Source organism: Eubalaena glacialis, chromosome 2 (genome assembly GCF_028564815.1).
Source record: "Eubalaena glacialis isolate mEubGla1 chromosome 2, mEubGla1.1.hap2.+ XY, whole genome shotgun sequence".
NCBI classification, from domain to species: domain Eukaryota; kingdom Metazoa; phylum Chordata; class Mammalia; order Artiodactyla; family Balaenidae; genus Eubalaena; species Eubalaena glacialis.
Genome location: NC_083717.1, coordinates 131,396,054 through 131,412,849, shown reverse-complemented (window position 1 = coordinate 131,412,849; position 16,796 = coordinate 131,396,054). Strand labels below are relative to the sequence as shown.

At 36.4% G+C, this 16,796-nt stretch overlaps 1 protein-coding gene across 3 annotated transcripts in view; it reads left to right on the top strand.

Annotated features, from left to right (window-relative positions):
- BAZ1A (bromodomain adjacent to zinc finger domain 1A) overlaps positions 1-16,796 on the top strand; it is a 97,249-nt gene that overhangs the window by 18,062 nt on the left and 62,391 nt on the right. For all 3 annotated transcript variants that reach the window (XM_061180776.1, XM_061180775.1, XM_061180777.1), the window contains one exon: positions 16,415-16,558. In XM_061180776.1, coding sequence (XP_061036759.1) covers positions 16,415-16,558 — 144 coding nt within the window. The remainder of the gene's footprint in view (positions 1-16,414; positions 16,559-16,796) is intronic.

Sequence of the window (16,796 nt, the reverse complement as noted above, 5' to 3'; positions counted from 1 at the left end):
ATTATATCAGCAGATATGAGACAAGGACTTACGGTTTCTATTTACAGATGGGGAAACAGAGATCCAAAGAAGCTGTGTTTTTTTTGATAGTTGTTTACCATGTATTTAATGATACCTGCTATTTATTGATACTTGCACTGTTCCAGACACTGGAGATACAGCAGTGAACAAAGCAAAGTCGTGGAGCGTCCATTCTAATCTTACAAGCAGTAAATTGTAGGATTTAAATTCAGATAGGGCTGACTTACAAAATCATTTCTTTCTCAGTATCACTGTGTCCTTGGTTTTGGATTCTGCCATTTGTGATTAGCTGTACGGTTCTGTGCAAGTAATTTAAACTCTTAAGTGTTAGTCTTTTTTCATGTGTTAAATGGACCCCCCCACCTTACAGGGTTGCCTCACAGGGTAAAATGACATAATGAATGTGAATTTTTAAAAGCTGTATTATATAATATTGCCTTTTTAAAAAATATTTATTTATTTGGTCGCACCGGATCTTAGTTGCTGCAAGCAGGCTCCTTAGTTGCGGCATGCAAACTCCTAGTTGCAGCATGGGTGTGGGATCCAGTTCCCTGACCAGGGATCGAACCCGGGCCCCCTGCACTGGGAGCGCGGAGTCCCATCCACTGCGCCACCAGGGAAGTCCCAATATTGCCTTTTGATGTAGGTGTCTTGTTAGTATTTGAATCTGTTTATTGGTGGTCATGCAGTTTTGCTTTGTTTTTGTTTGTTTGTTGGGATATGCCAGTAGTGATGTGAGGCTGCAGTAGCTGCCTGGGACACTGTAACTTGGAATCAAATTTCTCTGTTGCAACTCTGAGCGGAAACCCCATAGTTAACAATATCAGTGTCTTAGAAAGACATAGTTGTTTGTTTTTGAAGACAATCATCCCTCATTTGTATGTGATCTTCTAAAAATGCTGCACAAGCAGATTTCAAGACATCCAAGTTTCAAGTAACTTTATCTTTTTTTTTTTTTTGACGAGCCTGATAACCATTGTTTAATAAAGGATTGGGAGGATGGTGAGCTAGAACTCAAATAATTGCATGGTAAACTCATCTTCTCTCCCCAGCCCTAGAACTGGTGAATTGAATCAGGAAAAAGGAGGTAGAAATCACACAACAAAAAACATTTTGGACTGTTGAGTCATCATTCAGTGTAAAGAAAGGACTAGAGTTTGAAAGAATTTTTAAAAATGAGTCAGAATATAATTGTATATTTGGTAATTTTTTTTAGTTAAAGTAGGCTTTGGGCAACTTGTTTTCAGACATTTTATAAGCACAGTCAAGATGTCCTGGGAGCTGAAAGATTCATAGGAAATGTGAAGCAGCAGGTGAGAAGGTACTTCTAAAAGTATTGGGTTGGCCAAAAAGTTCATTCGGGTTTTCCTGTAAGATGTTACGAACTTTTTGGCCAACCCAACAGATATACTGACAAAAGCAAGAAGTGGCACCTTATAGCAAAGGAGGACATGGAGTAAACATTAACTACAAAGTATACTGGCCTGGCTCAGTATATAATTTGGTAACATTAGAAAATGTTGCAGAATAAAAATATGCTAGCATTTATTGAACTTTTCCTGTATGCTAGGCAGTGTGCTAGATGCTTTCATTTTAATTCTCATGATATTGATGGGTGACCCAGAATTTTTGAAAAGGTTATTTGTTTGTTGGTATTTACCTGAAAGAGTTGAAAACTTATGTCCACACAAAACCTGCACACGAATGTTTATAGCAGCTTTATTAATAATTGCCAAAAGTTGGAAGCACCAAGATATCCTTTAGTAGATGAATGAATAAATAAACAGCAGTACATCCAGACAATGGAATATTATTCAGTGCTAAAAAGAAATGAGCCTTCAAGCATGAAAAGACATGGACGAACCTTAAATGCATATTACTAAGTGAAAAAAGCCAATCTGAAAAGGATATGGTATGATTCCTACTATATGGCTTTCTAGAAAAGGCAAAACTATGGAGACAATGAAAAGATCGGTGGTTGCCAGGGGTTGAATGGGGTAGAGGGGAGATGAATAGGTTGAGCACAGAGGATGTTTAAAGCAGTAAAAATACCCGGTGGTACTATGATGGATACATTTGTCCAAACCCATAGAATGTACAGCACCAATAGTGAAACTTAATGTAAACTATGAACTTCAGGTGATAATGATGTGTTAATCTAGGTGCATTGATTGTTAACAAGTGTTACTTCTCTGGTGTGGGATATTGATAGAGGGGTTATGCATGTGGCAGGGGCAGGGAGTATATGGGAGATCTCTGTCTTCCTCTCAATTTTGCTGTGAATCTAAAGCTGCTCTAAAAAACCAAAGTCTTTAAATTAAAAAAAAAATTATATGCTCTGCTTATCAAGGCTGAAGTTTATAATTTTTTAAAAATCTGCTTTTATTTTTCCTATAAAAATTTATATACAAGAGAGAAAAGTAAAAGGTGAAGGCCTGGAGTGCATTTCCCAAATGCTCCTTTCAGAGATAACCACAGTCAAAAAATTAGTGCATAGTTCTCTTTTTTTCTATACTACACTAAATTAAAAAAAAAAAGTAGCTTTTTCACTTAGTAATGATTTGGATGTCTTCTTACATTAGAAAACCACATGCACCACTTCTAATTGGTTTTGCATAAACTCGCTAAACTGTGTGTTCCTAAAAAGCTTACTTGGAATATTGCCTTTTTCTGAGGATGGAGAAAGTTAGTCCTTTTGTTAGCCTTTTGTGAATTTGGTATTTGAAAATAATGAACTGCATTTTCTTCCACATAATCTCTGACCTATGACTTAATGACAGACCTTTTCTCCAATGTAGGTTAAATCAATACAGTAGCAGAATTGGATGTGCACCGGAGTTTCACTGATAGCTAGATTTTCCCAGATATTATCCCCATACTATTTAGATTTAACATTTAGAAATGCTATCTAGTCAAGAAGCATAAGAGACTACAGTTCAGTATTGTTTTTAGAACTGCCTTGTAAAATAAAGATTATGAAATTCTTTTTAATCTTACAAACTGATATCAATTTTGGCATCAAATAGAGACCAGCCACCTAGAGCTCTTATCTATTCAGATATCAAGGTGTATTCCCTGTGGCTTTCTATGTTGCATTGGTGGAATGCTTCAAGCACTTTAGTCTAATGAATAAAAGAAAATTAGCATAAAAGCCTAAAATATAGAGAGTAGGTACTTATTATATATTAGAATTGGAAATGAGAAAATGGACTTTTTAATCTTTGAGCTCCTTTTTGTATTGCTAACCTAAATTATATTAGTGGATCATAATTAATTAAAATGCATTAATGTTGAGGACAAAGGGAAATACTAAATATATTGAGGAGATAAGATGAACATAAAAGGTGTAAGTGAGGAACAATACAGTTATTTTGATTTAAACATACATGCTTGGATATCAGTGAGTGGATCCAGGTGGGATTAATCCAAGGAGAAGTTTTTGGAAAAGGGTTATTTGACTAGAGATTTGAAGACAGAGAAAAATATAAATTAGTAGAAAGGATTGAGGAGGAAGGCTTCTTATTTAGGTGCAGATATAGTATATAACTTTTAACAACGTATATTAATTAAGTTTATTGTAGTTCTTTCAAATAGAAGGCTTTCTGTTGGTCAGCTTATTCTACTGCCCTTTTAAGGTCAAAATTCCTGGTTCTTAGCCAAGAAGAGTCCTAAGGAACATCCTCAAATTGTTGTTTCAGTCTTTAGTTCCTGATGACCCAAGTATGCTGATGATATAATTATTAATAGAAAAAAAAAAAGGCTATTTGGGACAGCTGTGCTTTCTTTGGAATTCCTAGTTAGAGTCTTCTTTAGATATATATTGTTGTATGTATCGGAGACCCAGACTTACAGCCTGACTGACTGCTGGATTGTTGTTGCAAGTTGAACAGTTAAAATTTAGAATCCTTATTTACTTGTATAATAATATAAATTGGAGGCCATCCTGGGAAACCCTTTTTATATCCTAAAAATCCCTATTAAGTAGTCACAAAAATAAATGAAAATGAATTTGTTTTTCTAAACGTGTTTAATTCAAATAACATATAAAGCTTCTGTTGTAAATATGTCTGTATGGATTCAACTGCTCAATTCTTAACAAAATAGTTCAGTGAAGTTTAGACTGATCATACAAATGTATTCATTTTCTTCAGTGTTCTAAGGACCTTCAAATTTGCATTGGCCATTAGGAGGATCTGCCTAATGCCTCTCAAAAGTCTTTGAATGGTAAATGTTGGAGGAGGGTGGTTGGTTTCTCTGGCAACCTCTTTATTGATCCTCTGCACTAATACCAAGTGCAAAGAGTCAGCTGAGTCTCCGCCAGGACTTAAGGTCTTTATTGTGGGAGTCTTACTGTAGTAAGAAAAGTGATAAAAATGGGGGATGGCAAGTAAATTGAGGTTCACCTCTTTTCTATTATAAAAGGAAAACAATGTTTACTTCAATTTGTGTCTCATTGAACTGGTTAGCAGCAGGATGGTGAAGTAGACTAGTAGTAGTCCTGAAGTTCTTAGTTCACTATGGCAGGAGAATATTAGAGACGAATCTCACAAAAGAGAGAAGACTATGTATAGCTACTTCTGTCCTGAAATCCCTGTTAGGAATAAAAGGGAAGTCCATTTCTACGTGGTTATTACACAGGTTCAGGCCTGGGAAGTTAGAGGTCTTCTGAATAAAATCTCTCTCCTACATCATCTTCTACCTCCTTTATGGTCTGTTCCATTCAGCCAATATAAGATCACAGTGGTTCTGAATAACCATTTTTAAAATGGGGTTATCTGGAGCAGAAATAGAGACACAGATGTAGAGAACAAACGTATGGATACCAAGGGGGGAAAGCGGCGGGGGGGTGGTGGTGGGATGAATTGGGAGATTGGGATTGACATGTATACACTAAAGTGCATAAAATGGATAACTAGTAAGAATCTGCTGTATAAAAAAATAAATAAATAAAATGGGGTTATCTGCCTTTCTTAGACAAATTCAGAGATTGTCCAAAGATAAAAATTAAAAGAGAACTAAGAGAAGTGACGTAAGCTAAAATAATTTTCAATGAAAGGAAAAGGAGAGATAAAAGTACAAAAAAAGTCTGCTCATCACTAAAGGCCAGGCAAAATCCTTTGTTTAACTCAAAAACATATGCCAAGAGAATAATTCCGAGTAGAGGTTGGCACACTTTTTAAAAAATAAAGGGCCAGATAGGAAATATTATAGACTTCGATGTCCATATGGTCTCTGTCACAGCCAGCCAACTCTGCTGTTATAGTGCAAAAGCAGCCATAGACAATAAATGAATGAGCATGGTTGTATTTATAAACACTGAAATTTGAATTCCATGTTATTTTCACATGTCACAAAATATTCTTATTTTTATTTTAAGCCATTTAAAAATGTAAAAGCCATTCTTAGCTCGTAGACCACACAAAACAGGCAGTGAGTTGAATCTGGCCCATTGGCCATAGTGTGCTAACTCCTGGTAGAGAGGAAAGATTACTGCTGAAATAAGGGTTAAAGAATAAAGTCCCCAGAGATACCCTTTTAATCTAGAACCTCAGAGTATGGCATGTAGATGTGGCTTGGTATGGTGGGAAAAGCCTTTGGAACCAGACTGAGTTGCTAGTTCTGGGAATCTTCTTTACTAATCTGTAAAGCAAGTAATATCTACATTCATATAGCGGTTGTATTAGTTAGCTTTTGCTGCATAACAGACCACCCCCAAAACTTAGTGGCCTAAATCAATAAACAGTCTTATGATTCCGTAGTGGGCTGGAATGTTCTTATTGTCTGGGGCTGTATTGTCTAGGTCGCTTACTCTAGCCTTGCTCACATGTCTGAGGCCTCAGACTGGGGTGGGTATTTTCATGTGGCCTCTTATCCTTCAGGAGGCCAATCCGAACTTGTTCCCAGGGTAGGAATAGAGTTCCCAGCAGCAAGAGAAGGCAAAGCTCCAATGTGCAAGCACATATCAAGCCTCAGCTTGCTCCATGTTTGCTAGTGTTCCCTTGACCAAAGCAAGTCACATGAGCAAATCCAGAGTTAATGTGTGGGCAGGGGGATCAAGGAGGCCTGTGACTCAGTGGGGGCCATAACTGCAACAGTCTGTCACAGTGGTTAATATTTTTTAGGAGCCCAGCATAGTGCCTGGCACATAAAGCACTCAGTAAATGTTAGATCCTTCCTGTGCTTGTCAGGGACAAGTGAAGAGCCTGCCAGCTGTGATGACTCATCTTTTTTTGTAGCCAGTCCCTAATTTTCTTACATCACAGTCACTGTTTTTCAGAGTTCACTCTATGTCATTTTAGGGAGATGATGACAATACCAGTAAACTTTTGAGAGCTTATTATATGCCAGGCACTGTTCTAAGCTTTTTACTTATACTATCTTATTTAATTTCCACAACAGCCATATGTGGTAGGTGCTCATTTGCTCATTTTACAGTTGAGGAGTTCATACACAGAGCTTAATTAACTAAAACTTGCCCAAGGTCACAAGTGATGAAGTTATCAAGCACAGGCAGTGCTTCTGTGTGGGCGGAATGAGTGTGAAAGAAATACTAAAAGATAGCCCTTAAGCAGGATTGAAAGATTATAAATTGAATGTACTTATTGATTACTCACTATTTACTTTTCACTTTATTTGCGCATTTTATAATTTCTGTCAAAGTGTGAAGCAACATAGGATTGTATATAATGTGGTCAGATTAAGCTTTTGATCATTCATTCTGAGTGATCCATATTGTTGAGTGTCTGAAAATCAGCATCATTTTATGATCATTGATTCAAAGGGAAAAAAGCTCCTTCATTTAAACAGGTTCTCCTGCTATTTATATTTTTAACCGCTGTACTCATCAGAGGGTGCCTTAATTATTTTACTTCTGCATTCTGAGCTGATTAAGCTTTCTTCTTTTCAAATATTTTGCTTGCAGGTGAAAGAATGCTATCTAGTGGCAACAAAAGGTGACTGCAAGCATGGGGAAAATAGAATTTTTTAATGTATTTTTTTGATAGGATTTTTTAAGTATTTATTTTTATTTATTTATTTGGCTGCATCGGGTCTCAGTTGCTTCACGCAAGATCTTTGTTGGGGCGCTCGGGTTTCTCTCTAGTTGTGGCGCGGGGGCTCCAGAGCACACGGGCTCAGTAGTTGTGGCACACAGGCTTAGTTGCCCCACGGCATATTCCCCGACCAGGGATCGAACCCGCGTCCCCTGCTTTGGAAGGTGGGTTCTTGACCACTGGACCACCAGGGAAGTCCCAGCATTTTTATTTATTTATTGTTTTTCTATCTTTTGGCACAGTTTCCAGGGATGAAAAATGCAATTACTTATGACTTTTTCTTAGAGGTGGTAGGGAATATTCTGATTTAGTACTTAAAGTATACACAAAGCCAATTTTTTGTGATTCATTCAATAAACATTGTGTGCTCAGTGCTATTGTAGGTATTGGGAAGAGGGTAGTGAATAAGATAAGGACTAGGGACTTATATTCAAGTGCAAGAGAGAAAAACACAAATCAGGATAATTTCAGATACTGATTAGTGCTGTAAAGAAAATAAAGCTTGATGGGATAGTTTTGAGTCATTTTTTGTTTTAGCCAATTAAATTCAGTATCTTCTCTGAAAAACCACCGTGTTAGATGCAAGCAGATAATCAAATATGAGAAAAGCATTAGTACTTATTGTTCTCAAACATTATATAGTCTGTTGGTAGTAGGAATAGAATTTGTAGGGCAAAGATAAGTAAAATACATATGAATGACTAATAAAGGACTAAATAAGATAAATACATTAAGAGGACATAGAGGGGAGGGGAATTGGAGGAAGGGTAGTCAAAAGGTACAAACTTCCAGTTATAAGTAAGTACTAGGGATGTAATGTACAACATGATGACTATAGTTAACACTGCTACATGATATATAGGAAAATTGTTGAGATTAAATCCTAAGAATACTCATCACAAGGAGAATTTTTTTTTCTGTTTCTTTTTTTTTTTAACTGTATGAGTTGCTGGATGTTAGCTGAACCTATTGTGGTAATCATTTCACAATATGTATAAATCAAACCATCATGCTGTATGCCTTAAGCTTATACAGTGATATATGTCAATTATTTCTCAATAAAGCTGGCAAAAAAGGGCATAGGTAAGTCTTACTTGGCTAGTGAATATATCACTAACATTGAAATAGAATGAATAAAAGGTACTGTAATGCTAAATTAATTTAGTGCTCCATTAATAATTTGCTGTGATTGGCCATTAGAATGGGCTGATGTTTACCGTTTATCTTTATAAAGATGTTTTTGTATCTTTCTTTATCTACTTCTAGTCAGTCAGTCAGTCAGCATGTTGATTTCATTGTTGTCATATTAAGAATGCTTATTGACCATAAGGATAATAGATAATATTCGGGTTATTTTGTTTGAGCTTCCAGCTCAAAAAATTCGAGAATGCAGGAAGTAATAAGTATAATTTTGTCATCTTAATTTGTTAGTTATATAATAATTTCTTTGCAAATTCCTGTAGTTATTTTTTGTGCACTGTATTTTTTTTTATAAATTTATTTATTTAATTTATTTACTTTTGGCCGTGTTGGGTCTTCGTTGCTGTGCGCGGGCTTTCTCTAGCTGCGGTGGCTTCTCTTGTTGCGGAGCACGGGCTCTAGGCGCGCGGGCTTCAGTAGTTGTGGCTCGCGGGCTCTAGAGCACAAGCTCAGTAGTTGTGGCGCACGGGCTTAGTTGCTCCACGGCATGTGGGCTCTTCCCGGACCAGGGCTCAAACCGGTGTCCCCTGCATTGGCAGGTGGATTCTTAACCACTGCACCACCAGGGAAGCCCTATGCACTGTATTTTGATGTACAGAAATCATCTGACTTTATTTGATTTGGTTATCTCACGTTGTAAGAGAGAACACCAATATATTGAACTTCTTCCATGAAAAATAGGGATTTCAAGATGAATTGTTATTATGTTTATAGTTGAAATGGAAACAAATTATAGAAAAGGACTCCCTTTATGGAGTTTTTGCATTACAAAGAACTCTCTGGCTAGTCTTCTGATAAGTATAGCAGGACCCATCTATACTTCAATAAGTTCTAACAAGTAGACCGACTTCAGTTAGCCATTTTCGTATATATTGTTTTAAGAAAAGGAATAAATGTTTTACTTTTAAGTTAAAGGATAATTTAAATTAAATAACTTACATTCAGATAGGTCTTTATCCTAAGTAATCTAAATTAATAAAGCTTAATTAAAGTACATTACTTTCTTATGATATAATTTATCCTTTTTATTATATAGCTCTGACTCTGACTTTTGATGCATAGTCATGTAACCCATCACACATTTTTACTATGGCTTGCAGGGTCTTAGTTCCCCAACCAGGGATCGAACCCATACTCCCTCCAGTGGCCTTTGTGCCTCTTTGTAGTCACCCCTTGCCCTCACCTTCTAGACTCTAGCAACCACTGATCTGTTTACTGTCCTTATAATTTTGACCCTTCCAGAATATGAATATAAATGGAATTTTGGGTCTATTTCTGGACTCCCTTCTATTGAGCTGTATGGCTATCCTGCCAAAACTACAGTGTCATTATTTACTGTAGCTTTTTAGTGATACATATACATTACTTTCGTCTTTTTATTGATTTTTTTCCCCCGTGATGTGAAATGTATGCTTTTAATTGGAGTTAATATTTTCCTAATGTTTATCATTAGCATTTTTAAACTAAACTTTCTATTTTGAGATAACTGTAGAATCACATAGAGTTGTAAAATAATACAGAATTTCCCCCAGTGGTACAGTATCACAACCAGGATATTGACATTAATATAATCATGGTACAGAATATTTCTGTCACTGCAGGGATCCCTCATATTGCTGTTTTATGCCACACCCACAAATCATAGGTTGTTAAATTTATTTTTCTACTTCGGACTTTGTTTTCTGAAACAAATATGACTTGAAAAATCTGTATTGCCAGTGACATGGTAACTTTCAAGTTTGAAAATCTTATTCAGCATTTTTGGCTGAGTTGAAGAATGCAGTACTCTGACTCAAAATAAATTTAACATAGATCAGGTTATAAACTGATTACTGTTTAATAAAAATACCTACTATACCTAATAGATTGCTTATATTGCTTTTCCTCAGCTGGAATTTGACTTGGGTGCCTATAATAGGAAAAATTTTAGGGACATTAACAAAATAGAAATTTCTCTCATGTAGAACTAAGTACTTCAGTTGTAGTGTTAGGGCAGGTCTACAAAGTTGTCAGGAACCCAGGCTTTTTCCTGTTTTCTGCTCTGTCATCCCAAGGTTGTGACCATTGTTTTCCTTGTTCAGGATGGTAGCAAGATAGAGGAAAGGCAAGAAGCCTGCTTCTCTTCCTTTCCTATCCATCCTTCACATTGAGGCCAAGTTAAGTGTTCTAAAATACTATTATCATTTTGAAACAGAAGTCACTTGCTGCTAAGTCTGTGGTGGCTTTTCATTATATTTAATGTTTTGTTTTCTCTGATCTGCGTGTGTTTGTCTTGCCTCCTCATGAGGTTATCATCTCTGTTGGCATCAGTATGTCAGATTAACATAAAGCTGAGCCCACAAACACTTTGAATATCTATTAATTTGAATACACTAATTGGAATTTTAAAGTATTTTGGTGAGGCTTTCATTTATTTGGTTGATACCTTAACCAAACTAACTCATGTGGCTTTAAGATGATAATTTTGAATACTAAAGAGTTTAAACAGTATACTGATAATATCCAGATGTTTGAAGCTTTAGAGGTATGTAGGATTTAACTCATATATCTTATATCTAGAATTTTCTTTCCAAAGATTTTTATTTGTATTATATATACCTTTCAATAACAGATTTAGTTTTTAGCAAGAATCTAATGATTCTAGTTGTCTTATGATATTTAGGCTTATAATAGATCAAATGCCAACTGGAGAAATAATAAGATGTGGTTCTCTGGTCCATAAAGAGTCTCAGAACAGTTCAAAATGAAACATTCTTTGAGCTGCTGTGACCAGTTTGTCTAAAAAGTGAGAGGTTACAAACAAAGCAACGTTTTCTGACTGCTTCTTCCCCACTGACAAGTAATCAACATAATTCACAGTCTTTTTGTTTGAAGTAGGCAGACTTGTTGAGTGGTCTAGTTTCCTCCACTTAAAATGAGGTATCACTTAACCTCCTTAACTTGAATTTTTTTTAACTCTAAACTTCAAATTAAGCAGGTTTACTCTGTTTCTACCTATAAAGTTGAAGTAATTATTCAAGCATAGCATTTTAAAAATAAATGTTCTTGGCACCTGTATTACAAGAAAATAAAAGGTTAATGAGGCAGCACAGGTGAGCAGGTGTGAAGCATGCCATAGAGTCAGCATATTCTATTTTTAGAGACCCAAACAGAGAGGGGCAGTCCTTTTATGTCAAGTAGGTCTCCCCAGGTTTCTATTCTTCTTTCCTTTTGCTGTTAATTATTTATCTTCTACCCAAATACCTTGTAAATATTCTGCATATATTTCAATTCTAGAATTTGCTTTTGTTTTAATGAATTTGTATTTTGAGATATAAATTGAACTATAACTATTGTTAAATGACTATTAAAACAAAAACAACTTTTGGGGGGAGATATATATATATACCATTCCAGAATATTCTCATAGAAGGCTCTTTCCATGTTTAGCTGGTCACTGTTAGAAGTTTATGGCGAACTTCCGCTCTAGCCTCATTCTGTGCTTGCTGCTGCTCCACAGACCTGCTTTCACTCTGAAACATGTTTAAGTTTGAAATGTGTTTCGGAGAGGCTCCAAAAGTGCCTCTTGACTGCCTGGACTTAAAGCTCTGAAATACACTTGGGTCAATATAGTGTTGTGTTACCCCTCGACTCCAGTAGTAGAGTGGAAGATTAGAAAATATATGGGCTTCAGAGTCAAATAGTTAAAGTTTTGGCTGTACCGTTACTGGTTGTGTGACCATAAACAAATGCTTTAACTTCTCTGACCCTGAATTTCATCTACTGAAAAACGTGTACCTTGCAGAGTTGATACGACGAGAGAAATATGTGAAAGTGATATACTTATCTGGCACACAGGAACGCTAATAATAATAAGGACCTTTCTTTGATTGTCAGCCTCCACTCTGTCCTCAAAGAATGGAGCATAACATTAATTTAGAGTTTCTGTACTCTCCAAGACCCACTAGCTGGGTTTTAATTCGTGATTCTTTAACCTTTTTTACACCCCAATCTTCTTTGGACTCCCTAGAACCAAGAAATTGCAGCAAGAGGATTTGAAAGACATAGACTAAGTCTCTTTGGAAATCTGTTAGAACGTGTTGACCTGACATCTTGCAGTTAACTGAAGTTTAGCTAAGCACCAGTGAGAGGCCTAGCCTTGATTAGATTAGCAAGAATTGACCTGTGGTTTGGGTGTGGTACAAAGTTAATAGTAGCATTGAAAATAACTAGGATAATTTATATATAAAACATTTACTACATTATAGACAATGTCTCTAAGCTGTACTGGTTTCCTTCTCCCTTATTCCTCTATCAGAGAATTGTATTTCTGTTAATTTTCTGTTAGTTTTAAATGAATTAGTTCTTAAATTATTGTAGCTCTGTGGGCCCTACTGGGATCATAGACTATTCCCTTCAATGGACTGTCAGACCATTTTAGGCACCACACCAACCATTCCTGTGCCCAGCGTAGACCCGTTTACTTTTTCTCTGATGACAACCACTACTGCCACTTAGGGGCACTCACCTGGACTCTGCCAAGTGAAAACTATCTCTTTTTCTAACTTGAAGAACTTTGTCACAGGTTCACTGAAAAGCTTTCTTTATCACCTCCTGGAACCCTGAGCCATATGATCCCTGGATGTCATACCTAGGCCCTTCAAAAGTGGATCCATTTGATTCCTTCCTTATTTTCGTGCAGTTCATGTCACTAAATTACAGAACCTTTTAACCATTAGACTACATAATTGCCTGATATAATTTCCTATAGTTGTTCCTCTTTAGAAACACTGGTTTATTTCTATCAGCCAGTGGCGAAAGTTAGCCTGCAGTTCTTTTGACACCATTTCCATTTGCTACCAATGTAGGCTTGGTAATTGGGCCTTCTTCAGCTTTACCCTTAGGACAAAAAAAATTTTTTTTTAATTGTGGTAAATAAACATGAACTTTACCATTGTAGTCATTTTTAAGTGTATAATTAAGTGGCAGTAAGTACATTCACAGTGTTGTGTAACCATCACTACTATTTCAAGAACTTTTTCATCATCCCAAACAGAAACTCTGTACCCATTAAGCAATGACTCCCCATTTCTCCCTCCTTCCTGCGCCTGGTAACCTTTATTCTACTTTACGTCTCCATGAATTTGCCTATTCTAGATACTTCATGTAAGTGGATTCATACAATATTTGTTTTTTTGTGTGTTTGGCTTATTTCACTGAGTATAATGTTTTCAAGGTTCATCTGTATTGTAGCATGTATCAGAATTTCATCCCTTTTTATGGTTGAATACTATTCCATTGTATGTGTATATACCACATTTTTTAGTCTATTCATTTGTTGATAGATACTTGAGTTGTTTCTGCGTTTTGGCTACTGTGAATAATGTCATTATGAACATTGGTGTACAGGTGTCTGTTGAGTTCCTATTTTCAGTTCTTTTGGGTATATACATAGAAGGGGAATTGCTGAGTCATATGATAATTGTGTGTTTAATTTTTTTAGGAACTGCCATATTGTTTTCCACAGCAGCTGTACCATTTTACATCCCCACCAGTAATGCATGAGGGTTCCAATATCTCTATATCCTCCCCAACACTCTTTATTTTCCATATTTTTTAATAATAGCCATCTTAGTGGGTATGAAATGGTATTTCATTGCAGTTTTGATTTTGCATTCCCTTTATGACTAATGATGCTGAGCATTTTTTTCATGTGCTTATTGCCATTTGTATCCTTTTTGGAGAAGTGTCTGTTTAGGTCCTTTGCCCATTTTTGAATTGGATTTTTTTCTCTTTTTTTTGAGTTTTAAGAGTTCTTTATATGTGTTGCCATATCTTTGTCTGGTTTGTGTATCAGGGTAATGCTGGCCTTATGAGTTAAGAACTGTTCTCTCCTTTTCAATCTTTTGGAAGATTTTAAGAAAAATTGGTATTAATTCTTTAGAAGTTTGGTAGAACTCACCAATGAAGCCATCTGGTCCTGGGCTTTTCCTTGTTGGGATATTTTTGATTACTGATTCAACCCTCTTAATAGTTACAGATCCATTTAGATTTTCTATTTCTTCTTGAGTCAATTTGTGTGTTTCTAAGAATTTGTCCATTTCATCTAGGTTATCCAGTTTGTCAGCATAGTTGTCCATGGTATTCTCTTATAATCTTTTCCAACTTTACTTCTGGTTTTAGTAATTTGAGTCTTTTCTCTCTTTTCTCAATTCTTTTTTTAGGAGCAAATTATTAAGGAGTCATATATGATACTTTTTTAAAAAATTAATTAATTAATTTATTTATTTTTGGCTGCATTGGGTCTTCGTTGCTGCACGCGGGCTTTCTCTAGTTGCGGTGAGCGGGGGCTTCTCTTTGTTGCGGTGCGCGGGCTTCTCATTGCGGTGGCTTCTCTTTGTTGCAGAGCATGGGCTCTAGAGCGCAGGCTCAGCAGTTTTGGCACACGGGCTTTGTTGCTCCGCGGCATGTGGGATCTTCCTGGACCAGGGCTCGAACCCGTGTCCCCTGCATTGGCAGGCAGATTCTTAACCACTGCGTCACCAGGGAAGTCCCCACATATGATACTTTTAATTGAATGTTTATAAGTCTCAGAGTGAGAGGAAGTGAGTTGAGAAGATAAGATGCTTTGAGAGTTTTAGATTCACCCACATAGTCTACATTTTGTTGATTCTTAAACCTCAGGGTGCTGTGGAACCAGTTGGTTTCTTCTATTTGTGTATAGTGCAAAGTTCCTAGCAGGAAATCCATGGTCCTGATTTTCTCTGTGCCTAATAGCAATATTAGACTTTGTTGGGGATACTAAAGATGTTCTCCTAAAGGAGAACATAAGCAAGCATACGCTAAAATGTACACTAATGAAAATAAGTGCAATCACCTTGTAAAAATTCACCAGCTTCCCAAAATGAATCAGCTCTAAGTATACTGTTTGTCTTTCTGGAATTGTATGATTCTGTTTTGGCTGTAAATGCAAAAATTTATTTTGAAAACATGTAGGCAAAAGGGCAAACTACTTGTAACCACTCGTCTACTTTCTGTCTCTATGGATTTCCCTATTCTGGATATTTCATATAAATGGAATCTTTTTTTTTTTAATTTTAAAAAATTTATTTATTGATCGATTTTTGGCTGCGTTGGGTCTTCGTTGCTGCGTTCCGACTTTCTCTAGTTGCGGCGAGCGGGGGGCTACTCTTCATTGCAGTGCATGGGCTTCTTATTGCTGTGGCTTCTCTTGTTGTGGAGCACGGGCTCTAGGCGCGTGGGCTTCAGTAGTTGCAGCATGCAGGCTCAGTAGTTGTGGCTCGTGGGCTCTAGAGCTCAGGCTCGGTAGTTGTGGCACAGGGGCTTAGTTGCTCCACGGCATGTGGGATCTTCCTGGACCAGGGATCGAACCCATGTCCCCTGCATTGGCAGGCGGATTCTTAACCACTGTGCCACCAGGGAAGTCCCTGGAGTCATATATTATATGGCCTTTTCCATCTGGTTTCTTTAATTTACCATAATGTTTTAAAGGTTCATCCATACTATAGAGTGCATCAGTATTTCATTCCTGTTTTTTGCTGAATAATGTTCCATTGTATGGCTATAGCAAATTTAAATTATTTATCAATTGAAAATCGGCACAGTAAAAATGAGATTGGGAAATATTTCAGTTGTGGTGAGTGAGTCTGAAATTGCAGCCTATAAAATCCAGACACAGCAGGCAGAGGTAAGGGAAGCCAAAATAGGGTAGAGTTAGTGAATAGAAAGCTTTCCAGAGATCAGAAATCACAATATAAGTTACAAAGAGAATAAAAAAGGTTACGATCAGGAGAATTTGAGAATTTAAAATATTGAATGCTTTGAAAAACTCTTGTAAGGCCTAATCTGTATAATGAGATATTATACCAGTATTTAATTTCTAAACAGTAACTTTAGTGATGAATAGAATTGCTAAGAATCGTGATAAATTGACTTTTAAAATAGTCTTGTATTGTGTTAAATCGTAGCTAACCTTTACTTAAATTGGATGTTACAGATTTTCTCTTTTATTAAATGGGTTATAGTAATCAGCCATAGTTTCTACAAAATTGCTTTTCATTTGTTCAAAATAGATTGCTCTGAAATGTTTGATTATAAAATATCAAATGATTTGCATTTTTAAAGGTATCATTTTCTTTCAGGTTACAGTGTAGGATTTTGGAAGTCCTCCCTCCATCACACCAAAATGGTTTTGCTAATGGACATGTCAGCAATATAGATGGAGAAACTATTATCATCAGTGATAGTGATGATTCAGAAACACAAAACAGTTCTTTTCAAAATGGGTAAGTGATTTTTAATAATTTTTAAAATGTATGAATTCCCTGGCTGTCCACGCTTTCACTGCCAAAGGCCCGGGTTCCATCCCTGGTCGGGGAACTGAGATCCCACAAGCCATGTGGCACAGCCTAAATAAATAAGTATGTATGTATGTATGTATTTATTTATTTAAGTAAGTATGTATGTATGTCAGATTGGGTACTGATATCCCATTGAAATAATTTTTTCTCTTCCTTTCTAGTC